This window comes from Artibeus jamaicensis, unplaced genomic scaffold, assembly GCF_021234435.1.
Source record: "Artibeus jamaicensis isolate MK-2021 breed Jamaican fruit bat unplaced genomic scaffold, CSHL_Jam_final contig_3109, whole genome shotgun sequence".
Taxonomy (NCBI): domain Eukaryota; kingdom Metazoa; phylum Chordata; class Mammalia; order Chiroptera; family Phyllostomidae; genus Artibeus; species Artibeus jamaicensis.
Genome location: NW_026521716.1, coordinates 1,657,475 through 1,681,819, shown reverse-complemented (window position 1 = coordinate 1,681,819; position 24,345 = coordinate 1,657,475). Strand labels below are relative to the sequence as shown.

The 24,345-nt window shown below is 62.8% G+C and overlaps 1 protein-coding gene across 2 annotated transcripts in view; it reads right to left on the bottom strand.

Annotated features, from left to right (window-relative positions):
- Positions 1-24,345, bottom strand: part of ANO1 (anoctamin 1) — a 122,858-nt gene that overhangs the window by 23,043 nt on the left and 75,470 nt on the right. Inside the window, exons 8-17 of one of the 2 annotated variants that reach the window (XM_037135266.2) lie at positions 23,245-23,296; positions 21,064-21,129; positions 20,521-20,576; positions 17,140-17,181; positions 11,959-12,023; positions 10,987-11,121; positions 7,332-7,492; positions 2,802-2,884; positions 882-893; positions 229-300 (exon numbers count right to left, since the gene is read on the bottom strand). In XM_037135266.2, the coding sequence (XP_036991161.2) occupies positions 229-300; positions 882-893; positions 2,802-2,884; positions 7,332-7,492; positions 10,987-11,121; positions 11,959-12,023; positions 17,140-17,181; positions 20,521-20,576; positions 21,064-21,129; positions 23,245-23,296 (744 nt within the window). The remainder of the gene's footprint in view (positions 1-228; positions 301-881; positions 894-2,801; positions 2,885-7,331; positions 7,493-10,986; positions 11,122-11,958; positions 12,024-17,139; positions 17,182-20,520; positions 20,577-21,063; positions 21,130-23,244; positions 23,297-24,345) is intronic. The other variant, XM_053662906.1, reaches the window with a different exon arrangement.

Here is a 24,345-nt window from a genome sequence, read left to right as displayed (position 1 = left end):
CTCCTCTCGTGTTTGTAATCACGTTTCATGGGCACACGCCGGGCCCCCTTGTTACCCTGTTGTCTGGGGCTGTTTTCGAGCCACAGTGGGGGCATGACTAGCTGTGACCGGGGCCTGTGGGGTCCACACGTTTACCGCCCGGCGTCTGCAGGCCGGATCCCTGTCCCCATGGCGGACGGTCACCCAGAGCCTCACCGCTGGGGAGGCCACCAGCAGTGGCCACCGTACCTCTTTGTCCTTGGACTCCTTTCTCAGCGACTTCTGCAAAACTCGAGCTTCGTACTCAGCTCTGGGATGGCCCTGTGAAGGGGACCGAGGGAATCGTGAGTTTGGGGTGCTCATCATGGGCGCGCACGGCCAATTCAGTCCGCACATTTGCCCTGGGTGCCCCTTGGGGCCAGTTCACAGCTGGCTGTTTGTCCCATTTCCAATCCAGAGCCCGCCGTACACGGTCTGGCCAGGAGTGTGCCCCTCGTTCGGGACCCTGGCCCCTTGGGAAGCCCGCAGAGCTGGGCTCTGCGAGCTGGGGGCAGGTTGGGCTGTGCCCCGCGGCCCGCGTTCCTGCTGTGAACACCCAGCCGTGAACTGGCCCTGAGAATGTCCTATCAGGAGCCGTGGGGGTCAGAAGAGGTGGCAGTAGGTGGCAGCAAGCGCGGCAGACCAGAGGCACCAGGCCTTGGGGGAGATCAGAGCAGGTCAGCGAGAGGCGCTAGAACGGAAGAACGGGGTTAAGGGCCCGAGGGCGGCAGAAGCGGAGACCCCGGCCGGTGGAGGAGCTGCGGGAGCTGAACTGGAGAGAGAGGTGGCGAGGGGCGCAAGAAGGTCCCTCGCCCGGGGAGACAGGCTACGGGAAGACAGAGGAGTGACAAAAAGTTCCAAACCTTCACCGCCTCCTTCGGGGAACCAGACACGTAGAAACAAAAAAACAAAAAGACCGTGTTACTCGTGCTGTTTAAGAGACAGGCCGCACCCTGCAAAGAGACTTTCTCATGAACCAGGATGGAACCGACCGATGTGTGTGGACAAGGAGCCCTCGGGCTGGAGACCCACTGCTGGGCGTGGCCACCTTAGTGTGACCGTGTGGTCGCTTTTGTGGCCCAGGGATTTTGAAAATCCCCGGGTGAGTGCCGCACAAACTGCCTCCATCTGTCTCGGCCAAGGGGCACCCGGGCCGAGTGAGGGCACACGGGCCCCTCTCTGCTCCCAGAGCCAACACCTGGGGCTCTGGCTTCATGGATTGGCTGCCTTTTTGACTCAGGGGGCTCCTTCCCCAAAGGGTCCCCAGTCAGCCACCCCAAGGTGGTGGGGACACTCACCCTGGGGACCTCATTCCGTGCCCTTGGCCTCATGCCCAAGGGTTCCAATGGCCGCCCCAAAGTCAAGTGCCTCATCCGGGGCAGGGTGCAGAGCTCAGGGAATGGGTCCCCCAGGGCCTCAACAAATGGGACTGGCCCCTCGCTGCAGCAGTCCCCAGCCACAAGGACATCATGAAAGGGACATTCTAAGCCTTCTTCTAAAATGAGATGACAACTGCTTTTTGTTGTATGGGAATTTCCTCATTGACACACAAGGAAAGAACCTGCCCGGGAGGGAGCTGGCTGACCCAGACTCCGCCTCGGGGGACCAAGGGGCTCCACGCCCGGCTCACCATGGAGAGCTGCGTGTCCAGTACAGGCTGCACAGGTCTTGGTGTCGCCATGTGTGACATGGGACACTGTGACCTCTGCGGAAGAGGGCTGAGCCCAGAGGCGCTGGCCCTGTGACCCGCCATGGGGGGCTTGCTGGTCCTGGGCCCTCCTTGCTCTGAGTGTGCTCTCTCTGCTGGCCTGCTGAGACCCCTCCGGCTCTCTGGAGGGAGAGCGGTCCCACCATCCGCACTTGAGAACATCGAGGCACAGAGAGGTTAAGCAACTGGCCCCAGGTCACACAGCACAGGCAGGGCCGAATCAGGATGGAACCCAGCAGCCCGGTGCCCTGAGGCTCCTCCTGCGGACCACCCCAGCCACCCCGCCCTGAGTGCTGGGCCCCGTCCAGTGGAACCCATTCCCCTCAGCCACCGACGGCATAGTGGGCCCAGCGCCCGCATGCCGACCTCTCTGACTGCACTGGGTTTGGTTAGAGTGTGGCCAGCAGCCTTAGGAGAGAAAGCGCTGCATGGGGGGTGCGCCCGGAGTGTTAAAAACACGAGGGGAGAGACGTTCACATTCCAACGAAAACCCACGAGGGCTTAAAAAAGAAGTGTGGCATTTGATACAATACAGTGGCGAGCAGCGGGGCCACGCCTTACAGCTGGACTCTGCACAGCTGGCTGTGGGGACTGCCCTCATCATTCCCACTCGTCCCAGGAGGGGCGGGGCCAGGAGCCCCGGGGAGAGGGCTCACCCCCATCCGGGGGCCCTGGGTCCTGACCGGCCCCCTCCCGGGCGGTGGGTTCCCCCTCTATTAGGAAAGGCTCTGCTTCCGTTCCCAGTCACACCAGGTCACTGGCTCTGAGGAGTCCGGCTTTGGCACTCGGGGCAAAGGCTCCCAGCCGCTCTGGGGGACCTGGCCTCGTGAGCGGTGGTGACTCCCTCCCAGGCCCCCCCGGCCTCCCCCGGATTCGATGAGGTCAGGGCGGTGAGCCATCCTGGGCTGTGCAAGTGGGCGGCACGTCCCTGGGAAACACTCCGACAGACATCAAACAGTCGCCCCGGCAACCAAGGGTGAGTCAACCGCCAGGGTGGTGAACCAGGGGAGCAGCTTGGTCTGGGCCTCAGGACTGCGGGCTTCCTCTCGGGGTGGGAGGGGGGCCGCTCACTCACCTCCTCCTCCTCGAAGCCTGTGAGGTCCCAGCGGTAGTTGAGCCGCATCTGCTTCCGTTTCCAGTGCTCCATGAAGGTGGCAGCTGCAGGCGGGTGGGGGGGGGGAACCACAGAGTCAGGGGCTGGCGAGCCCCAGAACCCCGCACGCTCCTCTTCTGCACCATGTGCTAAGTGAGGGTGACAACTTGCTGGACTGAGAACATCACACAGATCAGACCCTTCAGCCCTCCACCCCCCCCCCCGATGCAGAAATGGCCACGGTCCCATCTGATGGATAAGGACACCGAGGCGCACGGAAATCTCATTCTTGCAGAGGGTACTCCTCCAGCTGGCACGGGGCCAGACAGGCCGGTCCCACAGCCCGTGCTATTAACCGTCCTGTCCTGTCAATCCTGGGGACCCCCAGGGCACAGGTGGAGGTCCTTCAGTCAGAAAGTGTGAGGGGTGGGCCCAGGCCATTCACTCAAGCTTCACATGCACACAGATACTCGCCGCTACATCCTGGTTTGTGTTCCCCACAGTTCAAATGCCGCCTCCTCCAGGAAGCCTCTGGTCATCCTCCTCAGTGTCAGAAGGGAGCTAACTCCTCTAGGAGCCTCTCCTGCTTATGGCATCTACACTGCCTTCCACCGCCACGTCCAGTGGCCCTTCTGGTTTGTGGGGCAGGGCCGGGGCCTCATTCCCTGGGACCCCAGTGCACAGCCCAGCGCCTGGCAGGGACAGGAGCTCCATCGAGAGCCCTCACTGAAGGAGGAAATGGCTGTGGGGAGCACACGGCCTGCTTGTGGAACGGCCCCAGGCTACACCCTGTACCACGAAGCTCCTCCCCAGCAGCGGCCGGGGGCAGAAGGGTGGGTGTCCTGAAGTTAGAGCCCGGGGATCTTGAGCTGTCACGTGTCAGGCACATGCAGACAAGCTGCCACACGAGTGCGAATCTCATTTCAATCTGCCAGTGACCGAGGGGTGGAGGTGGGCTCCATTCTCCCTGTTACAGAGGAGGAGACCCGCCTGGCCCGGTAAGGGGCGGCGTCACGTCGCAGAGTGACGGGGACAGACCTCCCTGTGTGTTCACCACCGTGCACCGGAAAGCAGAGTGGATGGGCTGGGTCGTGCGGGCAGTCTGTCCGTGTCCCTCCTGGGTTTCTTGGGGCGCAGGCCTGGAACTCGGTGCCAGGATCTCCCGGGGAGCATGTTAAAGTGCAGCGTCCTGGCCCCACGGACGGTGTTTGGGACAAGCTGTGTGGGTCGCCCCTGTGCACAGGCGTCTAGAAGGGCTGACCTGCCCACCCCTGTCCGTCCTTCTGTCTGTCCCTATTCATCCCCCCAGGTGCACCCTCTTCTGCCCTTTGCCTGGGCCGGGCTCCGGTTTCCCTAACTCCGACTGCCTCCTCACTGGCCATGGAACCTCTTTCCTGAGCTCCTCCCCATGAACACTGCAACCCTGACCTTGGCGTGACCTTGCAGGCTCCATGAGATGCCCTTGGCTGGGCCTTCCAGCCACCTTCTGCTCCAGCGGGGTCTTCCGAGCCTCTCAGCGGCCCCGACCCCCCGGTGACCCTGGGAGTGGGTGGGGCTCAGCCACTCGAATTCCGTCAGGGCCGGGGCCCCGGCCTCCTTAAAATGCAGCCCCGGAGAGTGGGACCAGCTCCTTGTGCACAGGCTCCCAGCAGTCCAACGCCTGCTCCTCACACGTCCCTTTTCTCAGAGTCGAGAGCAGGCACAGGTCGACTCCAGAACCGCCAGCGTGGGGCCGGATCCTGCCAGCCAGCGCCACAGGGTGGGCCCAGGCACAGAGGCCTCTAGCCTGCCCTTGTCTCCTGAGTCACCAGGCACCCTCCTCATTTACCCCTGAACACGCGTTGGCTGGTGACCCTGCCCCTGGCCTTTTGACTCCAGCAGAGCGTCACTGTCCCTCTGTCCCCACCTGGCTCAGGGCGACTCAGCCAGGCCGCCTGTCCACTCCACTCGACCCCAGGGATGGGTCTCAGTCGTGGCCCTGCCGTTCCATGGAAGCTGGGACCCCCTTTCTCTGGCCTCCAGAGGCAGGGCTCAAATCAGACAACCTCCTTTACTCTGCGACACACCGCCCAGCAGTGGAGAGACCCCTTACTATGCCGTAATCTCAGACAACAGATCCTGGAGGACAACTCAGTGGGGTCATCCTTGCTCCATGTGACACCTTATTTGAGGCTTTGAAATGTCAAAATTCCAGGAGGCAGGGAGCTGTGGTGTCTGGGGACAGAGCCACCATGGAGTGGGTGCGAGATTAACGCAGCGGGCAGCAGGCCCTCCTGCTGGGGACACAGCCTGCTCCCCTCCCGGCAGCGACTGGCTTGGGGCTGCTCCCTGGCCCTGTGTGGACAGGCGGCTGGGGGACAGAGACGGAAAGGACTCGGGTGGCCAGGACACCAGTGGGGAGATGACTGCTAGTTACCTTTGACAGCGGGAGTGAATGGCCGGGGGACAGAGGGGCCGTCCCCCCTCCCCTCCTCCCTGCGCAGGGGCTGCCGGGGAGTGCCGCACGCACACCTCAGCCCAGCAGGCTCTTCCCTGCCGCTTCCACAATAACCTCCTTTTTCCTAAAGTAAGCGCTCTGGGGAGTTATTTCTTAGCCCCGAGGGGTAACGCGTGGGCTGCACTTGCATTTGACTTTGACAGACAGCGAGTCTGTGGTCTCCCGTCTGGCGGTGGAGCGGGAGGAGGCCTGGGGCAGACAGTGAGACAGCTCTGCCTTTTCCCTCCTGGGGGCCGGGGCGCGGGGTGGGACCACTTATTTTTCTCCCAAAGATGGGACTGTTAGTAAGGGCTGGCCAGCGTCTTTGAGGGTGTGCCGTGGTACCGCCTTGCACACGGTAGGTGCTCAATAAAGAAGTGTGACATGAGCACACTGGTCGCATGGAACTGGCTGCACTAAGTTTAACACATTTAATCAAACTTCTGCTGGCTGGAGGGCAGCGTTACTGCCGGGCGACCCTCACTGCTGGCTCTGGGCGACTCTCTGCTCCCCAGGAGGGCACAGAGCTGGGCTTGGGGGAGGTCTGGGTGGGCAGGTGTGACCTTGGGCATGTCCCTTAACCTCTCTGGGCTTCTGTGTCTGCCTCAGAGAACACGCACGGAGGCCCCCGCCCCCACTGCACCTGGCGTGGACTCACTGGGATAAGCTGTCAGAGCCCCGGCCACAGCCAGGCACACACTCGGTCCCCGGCGCAGCTTCCAGAGGGGAAGGCAGGCGTAGTGGGGACAGATGAGGGAGCTAGTCCCGCATATATGTGAGGTGGCCCTGACAGGAAGGAGCCAGGCAGGCATGAAGCTGCGTGTGGCCAGAGCCAGCCAGGGCCAGCAGCGCAGGGAGCAGGAGGCGGAGTATCTGGGGGTGGGAGCAGGCTCTGGGGTTGTGTTTCACTCTGCCTTGTATTAGTGGGGTCAGTTTGGGAAAGCCCCCCCCCCGGGTGTCCACCTGCCCACCAGGGTCATGAAGATGCCACCTCTTACAGCCACTGGGGGTGGTGCTTACAGTGGGGCCCAGCACAGCGCGCAGCCCCGCTTGTGAGGCTGGTGCTCTTTCGTCAAGACAGAGTCAGGTGGTCCACAGAGGGCCCCGGACATACCCTGGAGGCTCCATCTGGGCTCTGATTTCCTGGGGTCTCGGCCGTTCTCACATTTTCAAAAAGCAAGCGCTCACTGAGCGGACCTCCCAGCCCGCACGGCATCACAGCTAGCTCCCGGCGCGGCCCGAGGGACGGCCCGGGGGGACGCAGCTGAGGTTCCCAGCCAGCCTGTGAGGGGCACTACCACTGTCTCCACTGGACAGGGGGAACCTGGGGCCCGGGGAGTAGAAGTCCCTTGCCAGAGGTCCCACAGCTGCAGGGGACAGGGTGGGGGTGACACCTGAGTCTGGCCCAGGGATGGGCACTGTCCTGTGCACGGCCAACCCAGCTGAGCCGGCCAGGGGTCTGTACTGCCTGGTGGGCCTGTGCCTGGCCGGAGGCCCTGCCAGTTTGGCAGGGCACCCAGAAGCCTCAGCTGGGCTTCCTGGGCCCAGACCAGAGAGGGGCGGGCAGCCTCTGCTCCGAAAGATGGGGGCTCGGTTCCTGGACCGAACCTCTCTGTCCTCGCCTTGGCCGCTGAGGAGTTGAGGGACCCTGGGCACCCCAGGGCCCTCCGAGGGGCACACAGAGCCCACAGGGCACTCTGAAAGGATCTACTGAGACATGCGCGTGGGGTCAGCTGAGGTCAGGGAGGAAGGCAGAGCCCCAGGCCCTCCCTGTTCTAAGCAGCTGCCCTCCTGGGCCAGCAGATCCTGCTCCCGGGAAAGGGGTCTGTTTCCAAGAGCAAAGCACCCTCCCAGGCGTTGGACGGGGCCTCCCGGCGCACACGTCTGCATGTGCAGCACAGCCGAGACCCTGGGAACGGCAGGTAAGTGGGGGTTTGTTTCCACGCCCCCCTCCCTGTCCATCCCCAGCACACACTGCCCGTGGGCCTCCCAAGAAGGAAGCGAGGGGCCCACCCGTGGGCGGGTGCTCTGCTCACCCCAGAGGGCCATGAAGATGGAGAAGAAGACGGTGGCCGGGTTGTCGAAGAGGTGGCTGGCCCGGGCTGTGGCGCAGGCCGAGCTCATCCTCCAGTAGCTGCAGGTCTTGTCGCACAGCGGGCACATGGTGATGTTGTGGGACTGGTCGCACATCTCCCTGCTGGAAGACAGGGGGCGCCGAGAGTCCCGGGCAGGGAGGAGCAGGGGCTCGGGGCCCACAAGGACAGGACGCCTCCTGGGAGGCGTGCTGGGGTGAGGGGAATTGCTGGGACCGAGCTGGGGGTGGGCGGGAGCCCCTTGGTCCCCACCACGGTGGACACAGCCATGGTCATGGCCTTGCTCTGTGCCCGGGGCCAGCCTCAGAGCCTGGCCACATGCGCCCTCACACTGGGGCCCACGCTCGGTTTCACACTGTGCTTTACCGCCTTAAAAGCCTTCGTGACTTTTGAACAGCGGTCCTGCCGCTGCTGCAGCCAGGCCTGGGTGTGACCCGCCCAGAGCTGCCGCCTGGCCAGAGAGGGGCCGGTGGGTGAGCGGTCACCTCGGAGGCGGACCCCTGGGCTGCGGCACCCACAGCCTGCGCTGGGGTCCCCTCTAGGAGAAGCTGGGGTCCGGGCCAGCTTCCCTCGAATAACCGGGTGCCGTCAAGGCTTGTGCGGTTCCCACAGTGAGGGCTGTGCCAGGCCCTGACACTGAAAGAGAAGGTGGCAAAGCTGCAAGGACGCCGCCGCACCTCCCCGAACCCCTGCCGTGTGCCGGACTCCCGGGCAGGGGCTGAGCCGCTGTGGACGGGCGGAAGAGGGGGCTCTTCGGACCCAGTGGCTCAGCTCCTCCCCACGCCCAACACTCGGGCTCTGCCCTGGTAACTCTGAAAACCCCCCACATGGAAGGCCATCGGCTGGGTGAGCAGCAGCCCGAGCCTGGCTCGGAACAGCTTCGGAAACCACTTTCCCCGCTTCACAGGTGAGGACACAGCCCAGAGAGGGTTAGTCACTTGCTCAGGGCCACACAGCAGAGCAGAAACTGGGCCCTGGTTCTGTATTCTCAAAGCCCGGGGGCCACGCAGCTGGTCTGCTGCTCAGAGGCCACAGGAGGGCTCCCTGCTGAGACCAGGAGGCTCCAGGGCCTGGGCCAGGCCCTTGAACCCCAGACTGCTCCTCCTTCTGGAAGACGAGGGGCGGGGCCAGACGAGGGCCCACCAGCTCCGGCCCACCAAGCCCTCGCCCAGGACTTGTGGACTTGGACCGGGATTGGCATCATCAAGGAACCGAGGCAGGAGCGCCCACCCCCTGGTGGTGGTGGGGCGTCACCTGGGAGAAACCTGGCCGGGGGGGGGGGGCGGCGAGGGTGTTGTTTTTTGTTTGTAATTTTGATGCCTGATTTTATGGGCAGAATCATGCCTGGCCCATGACGGTCGGTGTTTAGGGAACATCTGCTGACCGGCTCTGGGGGCCTGGTCTCCCGGCAGAGTGGCCATTCCAGCCAGGTTCTGCCCTTGTAGTTGCTTATTAAAAACTGTGCCAGTGGACGGCAGGCAAGGCTGCTGGCTCGGAGCCCCTGGGGAACCGTGTGTGCGCATGTGAGTGCACATGCAAGTGAGTGAGTGTGCAAGGAGAGGGCCGGGTGCACGTTAGCAGTGCAGCGTGGAACCAGCCAGCTCTGATTGGAATCTCAGCTCCAGCACTTGGGGTCTCTGTGCCCTCGGGCCTCAGTTTCCCCATCTGCAGCAGAGGGTGCTGAGAGCGAGGAGTGCCCAGGTTACTGCTTGTCGGGAGGAGTACATGGAACACACATGAAGCCTGGGCATCCTGCTGGCACCGGGTGCCACGCTGCCGTCACAGGGATAAAGGCACCAGGCAGCGGCAGGGCATTTGGACAGGAGGCCCAGGAGTCTCCCCGAGGGTCCATCTCTTGCCCTTCCCTGAGCTTCCTGTCTCCTGGGGGCCCGTGGGAGGGGGGCAGAAGGAACCCGTGTGTGAGGGCCCAGGGCCGCACCTCTGCCGCTGTGAGCCCCGAGACTGCCAACGACCTCCTCCCGGCCGACGTGAATGCCAGCCAGACAAAAAACCTTTTTCCTGTTGGTTTGAAACCTTCTGCCTCCCCCTGCACCACCTTCAGCCAAGATAAAGACAAGGAATATGATGGCCTGCTCTTTGGAGCCAGCGGAGGGCGGGTCAGACTCCCAGCGGGGCGACACCTCCCTCAGCTCTGAGACACCGACCGGGCGGGCGGAGGCTGCGGTCGGACGGGCCTCAGGGCTCCCCAGGAAGTGCTGCCCACCTCTCCATGTGATGGGAGGCCACGCCCGGGCAGCTGCTGGCTCTGCCCCCTGCCAGGGGAGGTGGGGAGGTGCAGTCCCCAGCAGCTACCAGGGGGACCTGAAGGCTCCCCACCTTCCGCTGGCCATATCCCTTGGGGTGCAGTCCTAACCATGCCTTTGCCACTGTCGCCTTTGCCACAGTCCCACCCAAGCACAGTGACCTCACCTCACATTAGCAAACAGAGGGACAAGCTTCCTCCCGCCTGGGCCCAAAATAGCCCTGGAGGGGACGTTAGCCAGATTCCTTTAGCGTTTGATTCTGAGTGGGCGGAATATTTTAGGTGTTATTCATGCATTAAAACACTATTTACACAGAGGTTCCCCGGGTATGACTTTTCTGCGCTGCAGGTTCCAACGAGCCAGCCTGTTTGTCAGGGGAGACTCCCGGCTCCTCACACACTAGAACGGGGGATGCCTTTCCCAAGTCAGGGCTCTGCTTTGGAGCCTCGGGCTGAGTCGTCGCAGATGGAGCCGACCTGGCGTCTCAGGACTTTTCCTGAGAGACCAGCAGCTCCTGCCGTCGGGGGGCCAGCAGGCTTCCCCCCTAAACTTGGGTTTGCCCCTGGGCACTGGGGCTCACCGCCCTCACACACAGCACACTTATCTTGGGGTCCACAGTGGCGGGTCTAGGGGACAACTAGAAAGGACAGGAGGTGTCCATGCACACCAGGACAGCATCTGGACAGAGCCTGGGCCTTCACCCTGGAGCTCCGCGCCTGTGCAAGCCCTGGGTGGCCAGCCCGAGCGTGCACTCTGTGTTCAGAAGCCTGGTCTGCGAGCCCCAGGGGTCGAGGCCGAGAGGCCCGGCTGACTGAGTCCCCCGACCCAGGCTTCCGAGTGTCACTTGTCTCACTTCCTAACATCACAAGGAGGCAGTGAATTTCCCCGTCACTTTGAGAAAAACTTCGGAGGACGAGAAGGGGCTGGGTGTCTGTGTTGTCTGCTTTCAACACAAACATGTCTCCCAGGGCAGGGTCCCTGCCCTCTGGGCCTCGGGCCAGTGCTGGTCCAGGTCTGTGAGGAACTGGGCCTGTCGGGACCAGTCCACACAGCAGGAGGTGAGTGCACTGGACTCGCTTTGAAACCATCCCCGACCACCGGTCTGTGGCAAAACTATCTTCCCCGAAAATGGTCCCTGGTGCCACAGCGGTTGGGGACCGCTGTCCAAGGGCGTTCGTGCCAGAAAAGGAGACCCACTCTTTATAGATGGCTCTGGGCCCCTTGTCCTGACCGCACGAGCTGGCCTGCCGCATCCTGTCCGGGCTGAGCTCCGTGCGGAGGCCTGACGCCCGGCATGGAGGGATGGGGTGTGCTCTGGGACAGGGCTCGCCTACCTGGGGATGTTTTCATCAACGGTGGCACATCCGTACAGGAAAACGATGACACCAACCACAGAGGCTGGGATGAGCATTTGGGTGTACACGCCCAGCCAGGCGAAGTACAGGCCGATCTTCTCCCCAAAATACTTCCTGCACCACGGGGCAAAGCCAAACAGAGACACGCGTGCTCTCAGTCTATACCTGTGGGGAGACATGTCCCATCCCCTCCCCCTGCAAGGAACAGCTCAAATCGGGGCCACTAGTTCTCTGGACCAAGAAGTGGGGAGTGGTCGGGGCTCTGAGCTGACCACCAGGTTTGTGGGTGCGCTCTGCTCTCCTACGCCCACCCCTCGCCTGTGCCCTGGAAGGTGGTTTGTGGCGCCCATGCCGGTGGGCATGAGGGACAGTCTGCGAGGCTGCCCACTCTCTTCCAAGTCCCGTTCAGCTACGAAGTGACCCTACTCCGGGAGGGGTCAGGAGAGCGCACCGCTCCGCTTACTCAGCACGTCTGGCACTGTGATGGGCTTACAGGAATTTTCACGGGCTGGGTTCTGGTCTGCATGTCCCCAGAGGACACACATTTCTTAATCTGGTCCTTCCCTGCTGCTGCCCTCGGGACAGAGGGCCCCTGCAAGGGGACACGTTCTGAGGCAGCTCTTTTCTGCCTCTCAACTCAGCAACCGGAGACTCAGCCCTGTGAGGTCGCCCAGCTGAGTCTACCCCGGCTGCACATTTAGGAGGAGCCGGCAGGCGGGAGGGAGGAGCCCATCCTCCGGTGAGTGTGAACAAACTGCTTACACCAGGGCCCCCTGGGCTTGCCGAGAGGACAGGAGTCCTCTACACAAGCCCTTCAAGTTCAAGCGGGTTCCCAGGTACTGGGCAGTCAGTGCAGTTGGAACACGCGGGGACGCTCGTCCAACTGACGCCCAGCTGGGGCCTGGCCTCCCACAGCCGTGGCCTGAGGGGCCAGGCTTGCCCCCGTCTCACCTGACCAGGTCGATGGGCTGGTACTTGTAGAAGACCCCATAGCTTGCCCACTCTTCGTACAGGAGCTGGGGAGAGAGTGAGGGGTGAGCGGCAGGCGAACACCCGCTGCCCTGGTTCCTGCCCCGGAACACGGGGCCGGTGCTCTCAGCTTGCAGCGGCTGTGTTCATGCCTTCGATGAACATTCACTGGGAGTTGGCTGAGGGCCACGTCCCGTGCCAGGTGCTGGGTTCGCCTGGCAGACACAGCCCTGAGCCCCGGGCTCCCGTTCTGGTGGGGGACAGGGATATGGAAAGACTGGGCCCCAAAGAAGCCACCCTTGGTGGGCACAGAGCTGGCACTGTAGTAGGCCAGCGAGGCGGCAGCAGCTCCCCGAGCAAGAGCACGCCTCCGTTTCTGGGCGAAGGTGGGGCTGGGAGGGGCGCCTGGCAGCTTCACGGGATCCTCACCCTTCCTGACCTGATCTGGAATCGCCTAAACTACCTGATACCATACTGCCTGGCTGTTCCCCGCAGGGTTCCCAGTTGCCCCTGTCACACAGTGAGCCGTTGCGACAAAGGACAGAACCCAATGGGCTTTGGAGCAAAGAAATACAAGTGGCAAGATTGGTATTTGGGATACAAAGAGGTTGCCGTTCATCTCCTGAGATGGGCTGCCTGATTAGCCCGCTCCGTGAAATAAATGAAGTCTACGCACACCCCACCTGCCCCCGGGGCTCTGGGCAGGGACGGTAATGAGAGCAGCGGCTGGGAAGCCTTGCACGAACACGCACAGGGTGTCCTGGGAAGGCACCGTGCTGGGGCTGCTGGTTTAAGAATGAAATCCCAGGCGCACGGGTAATCAGCGCTTTTCCTACTGTCGCTCACAGCCCAAGGTCACACGCTGGCTGGCGGGGAGGCGGGACCCACTAGGGCCTTCCCTGCCTCAGCCCCCCCTTCTCTGCTGGACAGGAAGCAGGGTTGGGGACACCCAGGAGCACTCACCAGGGTCCCCTGGTCTCTCCCGTACACCAACTGCTTGCCCTGCATCCGTTTTTCTTTTCTTAATATTTAAATAGAACAAATTTGGGGGGTGTTTCCTATGCCCAATTTAAAAAGTTTAGGGGTCTCCTACGCTTCGATTTTGCTGTGGCCCCACAAACACATGCACCACCTTCTAGTATCGCCCCAGAGCTCTGCTACCGACCCAGCGTTGGGGAGCCCACAACCCTGTTGAAGCCCCACCCCCAACATGACTCCTCCAAAGATGGGCCTGTTCAGGAGGTGATTAGGGTGACAGGGGGTCATGAAAGGGGGCTTTTGCTGTGATAGGACTGGTGGCCTCGGAGGAAGAGATACCAGAGCTCCCCTTCTCCACGCACACACAGGGCACAGGGGCCACACAGCGGGAGGTGGCCGTCGGCCAGCCAGGACGAGAGCCCTCCCGGGACCCTGCCCCGCCGGCGCCTCCATCCTGGGCTTCCCGCCCCCAGAACTGGGAGGACAAACACACGTCTCCTGTCTGCGCTCCCAGCTACAGAGCCTGGCGACAGCTAAGGCATCCTCGCCCACCGACTCTGCGTTTCTGCCCGCAAACACGTCCTCACGTGCGCCTTTGAAGGTCAAAAAGGTGGAAGAGGCTCGCTGGGCGTGGCCAGCTTCCAGGGACCAGTGGGTGAGGGGCCCTGGAAACCTCGCTCTGGCGAATGTCTCCGTCTCCTTGGGCTCCGTCTGCAGCTCAGGGGACACAGGCCCTCCCTGTGTTTCGTCAGCGGTCAGCACTCAGGCCTGCGCCCGGGGGGGAGGGAAACAGCTCAGAGGAGCGAGACGCAGTCTCCATGACTAAACGTGGGCCCGGCCGCCAGAGCCCTGTGCTTCACCCGCGATGCTCGTTGGATGAGGAGCTGCCTTCCGACCTGAAGTCCCTCAGGGGTGCCACAAACAGGATGTGTTTGGGCCTCAAGTTCGGACCCCGAGTTCTAACAGGGTGAGGGCAGGCTTGCTGCTGGTGGCAGGAGTCTCTGAGGCTTCCAGAAGGGCCTGGCATGCCCGGGCTCCCTGGCTGCGGGGAGGGCTCAGGGCCCAGCAGTTGGCGTGTCCCCTGTCCTGGGAATGGTGGCTCTGCTGAGTCTGGAGCGGCGTCCTGGGCAGGCCCCTCTGAGCCCCTCGTGGGTGGCCCCAGGCAGACCCTAACCACCGTCCTGACTCCTAATGGGAGTCCTGGGTCAGGCTGTCCCCTGCGAGACCCGGGGTGCATCCAGGGCCCTCACCCCCAAGCCCCATTGCCTCCTTGACGCTGAAGGACGCTGTCCTTCCTACGAGGCACAGAATGCAACCCGCAGGGCTCGGGCGCAGGAGAGAGCTCTGTGACCGGCACAGTGCTGGCCCTGAGAAGGGACGAGAAGCCCATGGTGCACTCTGTAAACGGGGTCGGCTCCGCCAAACCACCAGGTTCGGTGGGATCCCACGGCACCTCTGAAAAACCCAAAGGGCCCGGCTGTCCCGGCAGCTTCCTCCCTGAGACAAAAGTCGAGTGACTGACTCATACCACAGACAGGCTGGGAGGTGCATGGGACAGAGGGAGGGGGGGACAGGGAGATCCCGGGAGGGACGGAGGAGGAGGACTGAACTGGGAAGGGAAGGCAGGCGGGGAAGGAGCCATGAGAACCTCCTGCAGGCAGGACCGTGTCACGCCGGTCACCGTGTTCCCAGACCTGCTCGGGGGAACTGGGCCACCGCCCACTGACAGCCGTGACAAATGGGGGCACACCCGGCTTTCTACATAAGCCACTTCTCCTCGGCGGAATTTTCTTCCTGCCAGGGATGGACGGACCATCAATCACGTCGTTATAGCTGCCACAATTCTGAGGGTGCCTCCCAGCCTCGAGAGGGGGCTGGGACGCACCAGGGCCCCAGGTGGGCCCAGTCACAGTGACCCAGCGCCCAGCCCTCTGTGAGGTCTCGGCTCAGCCTGCCAGTGTCCCTCCGGCCCAGACCCTCACTGGGCCCCGTGCTGGGCGCTGACACCTTCCTTAACGGCTGTGCACATCCTGGCCCCTGGCCGTGTCCCCCCAGAACAGGGGCCCCAAGAAGGACAAGTTGGTCTGGACTGCTTGCTCTTCCCTGATACCTCGACCACGGCCTAGAGAAGCCGACAGGTTTCCAGTCAGGAACTGCTGGAGCGGGGGAGGGAGGGAGGGAGTTGGATTTGGGGCCGGTGGCTCAGTCCAGCCCAGGACAGACCAGCTGCCTCCACACCCAAAGGAGGCAATGGGGCGCGGAGGGGGAGCCGCACCCACCCCGCAGCGCGGGCTCTGCCTGCCTGCGCTTGTGCCCCTGCTCCTCCAGCGCGGCACAGGGCAGGCCCTTGGCCTGCACGTCCCCCTTCCTGTCCTGTCCCTGGGGTCAGGCTCCTGGGGCCCCTGCCTTGGACGGGAAGCCATGACTCGCACTGGAGCAGCGACAAACTCAGAGACGGGTCAGGTGAGGCGGAGGCTTCGTGGGAGAACGAGGAGGTCTCAAAGGTTCTGAATCAGGTCCCAGACACCTGTCTGGGGTGCCCCCCTCCCTTCCTGCCACCCGCCCACTCACCCATCTAGTACTCCCCGACCACCCCCACGGGCCAGGCCTTGTGTTCATTGCCGGGACATACAGTTAGAGAGGGGGTGGGCAGAGTTCCAGGCAGGGAGCCCCCGGGTGGGGTGACCCTGGCCCTGCATCTGCTGGCCTCACACGCAGTTCCAGGGGAAGGCACCGAATGGGGTGGTCTTGGCACTGACGTGCCCACCGGCCGAGTGGATGAGCAAGGCACCCGCTGTGGTTGGAGCGCGGGGATTGGTGCAGGGCCTGGAGTGGAGGGGCCAGGACCTGGAGGGTGGACTCAGGCCAGAGGAGGTCTCTGGGGCCACAGGGGAGCAACGAGAGGCCACGGTGGGCCAGGCTGGGCCCGTGGATGGGATGGGGGGCTCTGTAAGTCGTTAGGGTCTCAGACGAAGACCAGATGTTCCACAAAAAATAACCAAATCTGCTGACACCGAAAGCATCTCCAGCTGCGTGCCTGAGCAGACAGGTTGTGTCAAGTACCAGAGGTTTGAAACCACAGACGGGGCTGGCCGGAGGCGGCAGCGGAGAGCACGCCGGCCCCGCGACCTGGGACAAGGCCCCTTTGTGAGGACCTCCGTCTGGGAGGTGCCTCTACCCATCAGCTTGGAAGGACCCGCTCTCAGGGGTGAGAGGTGGAACGCGGGGCTGACAGGGACACAGGGCCCGGGGTGGGGGGCCGCTCCCCGAGTGGAGGGAGGTCCGAGCTTGTCTGGGGAACCCGGGGGAGTGATAGGAGGGCACCTGGGCGTGGGCGCCCGTGCGGGGTGGCGGGACAGAGCCTTCCAGAGCAGGGTGTCCAACTGGGGCCTGTAGCCCCATGCAGCCAGGGTGGCTGTGAATTCTGCCCAACACAAAATCGTGAATTTACTTAAAACATTATGATAGTTTTCTCGGGATCACGTGTTGCAATGTATTGAATGTGGGGCCCATGACAACTCCTCTTCCGGTGTGGCCCCGAGATGCCAAAGGCCGGACACCCCTGACCTAAAGTGTGGAGGGCAGGAGGAGAAATGGCTGTGGGGGGAGATGCTTACACGGGGGGTGCGGGCACAGAACTTTCTGGAAAGCCCAGGGGGGCTGGAATCAGGAACCCCCGCAGCAGAATACAAGCATCACTTGGTGTTGCCCGAGGTGCCGCCCGCAACCTCTAGCTCAGTAACTCGTCCGTGAGGAAGGTCAAGTACGTTTGGGAAGCACTGGGTGGACCGCCATCCAGCAGTTTCCCCAGGGTGCTGCTGGGGCTGGGCCTCTCCGGGCAGGTGGCCTCCAGGTCCCCAAGCTCATTGGCAAGGGGGTAGGACAGGATAGGGCTGGAGGCCGACAGCTGGAGTGACTGTCCGGGTTAAGATGGTTGAGATGCCAGATCCACGGCCTCTGGGGACACACACAGCCTTTCACACACACACACACACACACACACACGATGACCCACTGCCGCCACCGCCGCCGAGAACCAGGGGCACAAACACACTAACCGCACGGAGCTCACGCGACCGACGCTATCCCTCACAGGTGCGGGCAGACGCTGGGGACCGCAGGTGCCCCTCCCGGGGCCCCTCCTGGCTCTGCCAGAGCACCTCCTGGCCCTCCGCAGCCACTTACCTTCCTGTCATTGAACTCCACGTTCTCGCCTTCATAGTCTCCCTGTTGGGAAAGAGAAAAGGCACAGTCTCATCCAAGGGAGCTCTCGTGAGGCTGACTCCCCGTTCCTGACATTTCCAAATGAGCTCGCCAGCAGCAACACGGTTAGGACGACCCTGAGACGCCAGGGCACTCGGCACAGCAGGCGGGCCCAGCCTGCCCCCTCCAGGTGGGTCCTCTGTGCCGCCTGCCCGGGTGCCCTGCCCCACCTGCCCCAGAGGCAGAGTCCGGGAAAGGACCCCAGTTGGGTCCTTGGGACCGGCCTCGGGGTGGGAGAGTCCCACTCTGCAGGGCGTTCCCGGTGCCACGACCCCAGTGTCCTGTCCAGGACCTTTCGCTCTCAGGTGGCCCAGGAGGGGCGATAAATGACATGGTCCCTGCACACGGACATTGGTGAGCCCAAGTCTCCCATTTCACAGACAGGCAAAGTGAGGCTTGCTGACTTCACTGAGGGCAGAAGGCTGAATTTGACCCGACCTGGGACTCGGGTCCCGTCTCCAAGTCCAACGGAAGAGGAGGGTCTAAGGGTCAAGAGTGAGTCTCACGTACCAGCACTGACACCAGGGAATCAGCAGCGGCCTCAGGGGAGGGGCCAAGTGAGCGCCCAGTGGGAGTAGCCGCGAGGATCGCCGGGCAGACAAAGCTTGGAGGCCTCGGGGTCTGCCCGCTGCCCATTCCACTCACCGGCTGCTTCCACAACCCCGGCAGCCTGGCCAGCCCGCTCTGGGTAGGGAGGGCCTGACCACCAGTCCAGCAACCCAACACCCTGACCTTGGGATGGAGATGCTCCGAGGATCGTTGAGACAATTTCCTCCAGAGTCTCCAAAGAGCCTCCCGCCCCCGGCCGGCACTCTGGCCTTGCCCGGTGGTTCTGCTCTTGGCTGAGACAGCCACAGGGGTCTGGCAGCACCTCCTCTACCCAGAGGCCAGTCAGCAGGTGACTGCAGGGGGGGGTAGATGCCAACCAGGAAGGAAGCCCGAATGCTGCTGAGTGGCCAGCTGAAATGCCGAAGTCCTCCGCCTGCAGCGGACATGCCGCACACAGCCCTCCCAGCAGTCCCACTCAGAGCACACGCCTTCTTGGCAGGTGTCCTCCGGCCGGCACCGGCACCCAAACCTTGTGGACACCTGTTCTTGCTGAATGAATGGATGAGTGAATGAATGTGAATGAATGAGTGAGTGAGTGAATGAATGAGTGAGTGAGTGAAGGAATGAATGGATGAGTGCAGTTCAACCTGGGCTCAGCGGGTGGCAAGCAGTGACCTTGGACAAGGAGCCGTGAGCGACATGGGTGAGGAGAGATTCAGAGGTGGGGCTACCTGGCGTCTGCAACCAGGAGCGAGGGTGCGCCCTCGCTGTGGGCAGCATTCTCTGTGTAAGAGCACAGTGCGTGCCTGGCCCCGCTCAGGGTGACGTGTGGTCATCGGTGTCAGTACGCAAGGACATGGGTGTCCCCCGATGGCATGGAAAATTCACGGAGCTGAAATTCTGCACTCCCTCAGGACGCCCCAAGTCCATAATCTGTGTGAAAGGAACCCAGAAGTCTGGGGTCCGGGCTCCGCTCCTTGGCTGTCCACCCCAGTCACTCCTGCCTCAGTTTCCCTGTCTGTGAAGTGGGAGCAGTCGGCTTAAACTGCAGACAGGCTCGACTACTGGCCAAACGTGGTGGAGACGAGACGAGGGCCCACTTGGCCTCCAGGGACAGAAGCGAGTGCAGGGTCAGGGGCTGGCTTCTGGCCCTGGGCCCCTCCCCCCACCCAGGGGCTGTGTGACCTCAGGCAAGTTACTAAATCTTTCTGAGTCTCCAAATCAAGTAAGATAAAGCTCCTACTAAATTTGGTTCTCTGCGCACAGTAGGTGCTCAGAAAGGTTGACTTCTCCCCTTTCCCTTTCAAGACTTAAAGGCTGGCTCAAAACAACAGGGAGGCTGACACAGTTGAGGATGGTGCTGGGCAGGGCTGTGTTCCTGCAGCCCGTGGACTGAGCTGCCCAGCTGAGCACCTGGCCACAGGGCGGGTCAGTTGGGTGAGCGAGACCCCTCCTGGGCCGGCTTTGTGGGAGGAGCCAGGAGTGATGGCAGAAGCTGCTGGGCTCTAAGCCCCGCCCCTCAAACATTCATCCAGCCAAGATGAGGCAGCTGGACTTCATCCGGCCCCACATCCACAACTCGTTTATCCCGCACTCACTAGATGCCAGCAGGGGGCTTTCATGAGACGCACATGCAGTGAATGGTGGCCACTAAGTGGTGTCTTGGTGGGACAGGGCACATCAGAAGCCCAGAGGAGCAAAGGAGAGACTGAGGGTGTGGGGGACAAGGGGAGCAGGAAGGCTCGGAGTAGACATGCTGGGTACGCCTGGGGAGGGGTGAGGTGTTGGCCAGGCTGAGGGGACGGGCAGAGCGTGACAGGCAGAAGGAGCACCTGCACAAAGGCACACGGTGGGAAGGCTGGTCAGCCTCAGATCCCTGCTGTGAGTGGCAAGGGGACCAAGAGCATGTCCTCACCCTCGGCCATCTGTGGGGCCAGCACCCTCAGCTTGTCCACTGCTGCTGAAAACCCTCTCATGTGTGTGTCCACCCTGACAGCCACACGAGCCCCGGCAATGGGCAGGGTGGACACACTGAGGCTGGGGCAGAACTGGGGACTGTTTCCCCTGAGGGCTGCAGACGAGTGAGGGGCCCGGCCTGAGGTCTGGCCCCTGGCACCCCAGGCCCGCCCCCTCTCTCTCTTGCTTCTTGGACCCCAGGCTCTGCAGCAGCAGACATTTGGAAAGTTCGAGATCCTCTGTCCGGGGTTCCCACACTGCTCAGGCCCCACGGCCCGTTCCCAGCGCCCCGCTGAACTCCGGCCCCCGTTTCCGTGGCGACAACAGGAATCATCCTGCTCCCTCCACCCCAGCCAAGACAACACGGGCCTCGGCCACAGGCTATATTTGTCAGGGGCTCCCAGGGGGACTCGGAGGTCCAGCTCAGGAAGCTGGCCGCCCGCTCTGCAGAGATAGACACGCACGGAGCCCTGGCCACTCTGCCAGAACCGGGCGGGGCGGGGCGGAGAGACCGAGGCAGGGGGACGTGTCGTGGACCAGCCGGCCGCAAGGTTCAGACAAAGCCAGGCCAGTCTCTGCCACAGATGTTTCTGGTGGCACTGGTCCACAAGAACAGAGGGTCCCGTCACTTCTTGGCCCCCACTTGGGGGAACAGAGAAGGCCTGTGCGCCTGACATTTAAAGAAGGGCCCAAGCAGGAAGCCCAGACCGCAGGATAATTAGAGCTCCCAGGGGCGTGTCCCATAGGGATTTGGGGAGTCAGGTGACGCCAGAGAGACTGCATGTCAAGGTCACTTACGTCGTGCAGGGGGTAGGCCGCCGAGTAAACGCCATTGGCCAGCAGGCTGGTGATGCCTTAAAAACAAAGGCAGAGAGAGGATTATGGATCGAACAGGTGTCCCGCCGCTGGGTGTCCCGTCAGAGACTCCGGGGACTGTCTCGGCCACCGGGGACTTTCTCAACTCGAGCCACCGCCACCTGGCTGCACAGCGCCCCGCCACCTGCCGCGGGGCTTCCTCCCCGGGTCCGACTAGATGACAAAAACATGCTCTATTGGCAGAATTAGGGAGGGACAGAGGAAACACCATGAGGAAGTTACGTGGAGGAGGGAGGGGGAACCCCAAACCTGCAATTCACCGACTACCCCGCCTGCTGGAAGGCAAGCCTGCAGACCGGAAAGATGGGTTTTAAGTGGTTAGAAAAGCTGGATCATGAGGGAAATATGGACGGGCAAATGGACGGCGTCAGAAACACACATACAATTTGGAATTAGGTTTTAGGTTTGATTGGAAAAGCCAGAGAGGAGGCCTGCAAGCCCCCGCGCGGGGGCGGAGGCACTTACCGTACTGACCACATTTTCGCCTTTTACTTAGAAGGGCAGAGTCCTTCTTTCTTCCCTCTCCTTGCCCTGTTTACACACCGACTATTAGTTACATGCAAAAGGGCCTGGGAGGGTCAGCTCAGAGGTACGTTTGGGGGAGAAGGAGCCCTGCGGGCCGGTGCTCCTGTTTGTCTATTTGCTGGCCCCAGGCCCTGCTCCGCCGCTCAGGAACAATTACTGCACCTGGCCCTCCTGGACTCCGGCTCTGGGAGGCGCCAGGGAGATGGGAGGGCAGAGCCTGGCTGTGCCGGGGGGTGGGGGAGTGGGGGACAGGGGCGCCTGGCACTCCGGCTCTTTGCACGCTTCTGTGGGATCCTGCACTCCTGAGAGGTATCCATGAAGTCCCTTGCTGGTCACAGAGCCATCTGCCTGGCCCAAGGGGCTTTGTAGGTGCTAGATGGGTCAGATTTTTCAGTGGTCCAACTAGCCTCCCTCTGACTTAAAGCTGACCGTGTCCTCCATGAGTGATCTGAGATGGTCAGGGCGCCCAAGGGACGTTTAGGAGTCGGGACCAGGGAGAGGAGGGAGCTCTTGCGTAAAAGCCCTTGAGTTCATCTCAGTAAGGCAGGGACCTGGAGTCTGGTCCAGGACACGGGCCTCGTCCCTCGCCCTCACTGCCCGCAGGCCTGGGCCTTCGCCAGCATGCCCTGCCCCCACCCTCCCACCCAGGCAAGGCCCGGAGACCTGCCGGTCTGGTTGATCATGCCTATTCTCTCCCCCAGAACACAGAGCCCTGGAGGCAGGGCGCACCTGGGACCCGGCAGGGACAGACTCCTCACTTGCTGAACCGGTGACTTGGAGCCCAGCAGGGCTGCCGGAAGTGATAAGGGGGTACAAAGGAACCCCCAGTTCTTCTGCCCGGACATCGGGGGCTGGGAGCTAGCTCAGAGGGCCCACCCCAGGGAGCACCCCGGTGGGCGCCCGGGGCCCGTACTCTCTTAGCAACCGTGTGAACTTCCCCAGGGAGAGTCCCTAAGGGAGACCGAGCTCGGGGGGGGGGGGTTGGAACCACGGTCCTCCCCCGACTGGGGTGCCGGGCCATTCTGGGGGCTCTTGTTCTATGGAAGCCTGGCTGGGCCTGTGGGGAGGGCTCTCCTGGGTTCCTCCGGGCCCGGGAATAAGGCCCCAGTCCCTTTAACTTAGGACACGGGCTTAGAAATTTCAGGCCCAGAAGGGTGTCCCTGAGGCTGGGGGACCTGAGTCAGCTGGGGGACCAGGTTCACCCTCTCCGCTCGCCCTGCAACCTGGGCCTGGCCCGGGCCATCACCAGCCAAACATTTCACTCTTCTCCTGCCCCTGCCCCGGCCCTCCACGGTTCCTCCTGGGAAGCAGGTGAGCCCAAACTCTCGCTCCCGGATGCACAGACTCTGCTCCTACACAACCTGCCCAGCGGCCCGAGCCACTGCCTCGGACCTCAGGAGCTCGTCCGGTGTGACCCTCTGCGCTGCCCGCACAGCTCTCGGCGGGCTCGGCGCAGCTTGAGAAGGGCAGGCGGCTCTAAAATGCCGCTGGTTGTCAGCTGGGCCTGCAGCTGTGTGTGGGGGGTGCCCCTCCCCGAGCTTTAATCAGTAAGGTGTCCTATCTGTGGCCTGGGGTGTTCTGTGTGCTGGCCCCAGGAGCCCAGCTGGGGTGGTTCTGTGGCAGATTCTAGAATCAGGCACCCGTTGAAGGGAGCGCCTTCCAGCAAGGCCAGGTGTGGGTTTGCGTGGGCCCGGTGGGTGCCTTCCACCTTCGGCCAACTTTGAACCTGTCTGGCTGCCCGTGGCCTGGGGTGCAGCTTGGGGCCAACTGCCCTGCTGGACCCCTAACTACGTCCTGCTGGGCTGTGAGGGTCAAGTGAGGGTTAAGACGCCTGGTCAGCCCACAGCAGCCAGGATTACCTCCGGAGGGGGAGGCCGCGGACTCCACCAGAAACGCCGGGGGCCAGAGTCAGACCTGGGTGCCGAGGAGTGGCTGCACGGCCATAAAACTGCCCCTCGGGCCCAGGCCCGGGACGGGTCTCCTTTTGGAAACAGTCACCCAGGCTTAAATCAAACCCTCTGAAGACGCCCAAGCCGGCCGGCCACCCCCCACGGAGACGATGCCCAGGCGAGATTACCGGCAGGAGCCGGCGCTGATGTCAAGCCCCGGGAATGTCCTTACCCATGCTGTACTTGGCTTTGGTGCAAGTCGTCCTTTTCAGAATTTCGTAGACCTGGTGCGGGGACGAGAGGAGGGTGGGCGGTTACTCCAGCTGCAGGGGCGTGTGGGAACGGCTGTGTGGTCGCCGAGAAGGGACGGGGCCCAGACGGCCACCCGTGGCGACCTCCTCCCTTCTCCAGGGGCTGCCGCCCGCCCTTCTGAGGATGTTCCGTGGACAGTGTCGGACTGGTGTGCTTGGGGATGAGCAAAGTGCTGCAAAGGAGCCCCATCCCTCACTTCCCTTCGCAAAGCACCGACTCCCTGCCATGCTGTCCCCTGCGCCCTGCTGTCCGGTCACTGTCCCTTTAGCTGAGAGCTGGGCTGGAATTCAGAGGCATGAGGATCCAGCCCATAGGACTACTCCTGGTGTAGCCACGAATGTTCCAGAAGCCGGGTGGGCAGGTCTCAGGATGCCACTGGACCCAGTCAGGATGCAGCAGAGCAGGGGGTGCCCTGCAGAAGCCGCCCCGAAGGTCCCGCCGCACCCTGGCTCGTGAGACGTTTACTAACAGAATGCTTCACTTGGAGGCCTCAGGAGCCCCTGCCTGAGTCTAGGTCTAGGCCCTACCAGTGGCTGGCTGTTGGGCAAACTACCTCACCACTGCGTGCCTCAGTTTCCCCAGGTGCAAAATGGGATGAGAACGATGGGTCCTACGGCACAGACGTGCGGGGCAGAGAGCACCAGTCGCCCTCCCAACCCTCCTCCATCCCACTCCCTCCGGGCAAGGCCAACAGCAACGCTCCAGCGGCCCCTCCGCCTGCCCATCGGGCCTCCTCTTCCCATCCTGTCCGTCCCAGTGAGTCCGGCCTCCCGGCCGCTCCTCTCACCCACTGCACCCTGACCCACAGCCCCAGGGCCGCCACCCTGGCTGTTTCTCCTGCCACAAGCGCTCGCCCTGAGATCTAGATTAGAGGGACCTTAACCACAGGCCACAGAGCACCAGCCATTCCTGACACTCTGCCTTCTCACCGCTGTCTTGTCCCGGAGTGCATTTCGCCGCCGGCCCTGTGGCCCTCCCCCTGCCTCCCAGTCCTGGGGCGGGCGCTTGCTCACTGTCTAGT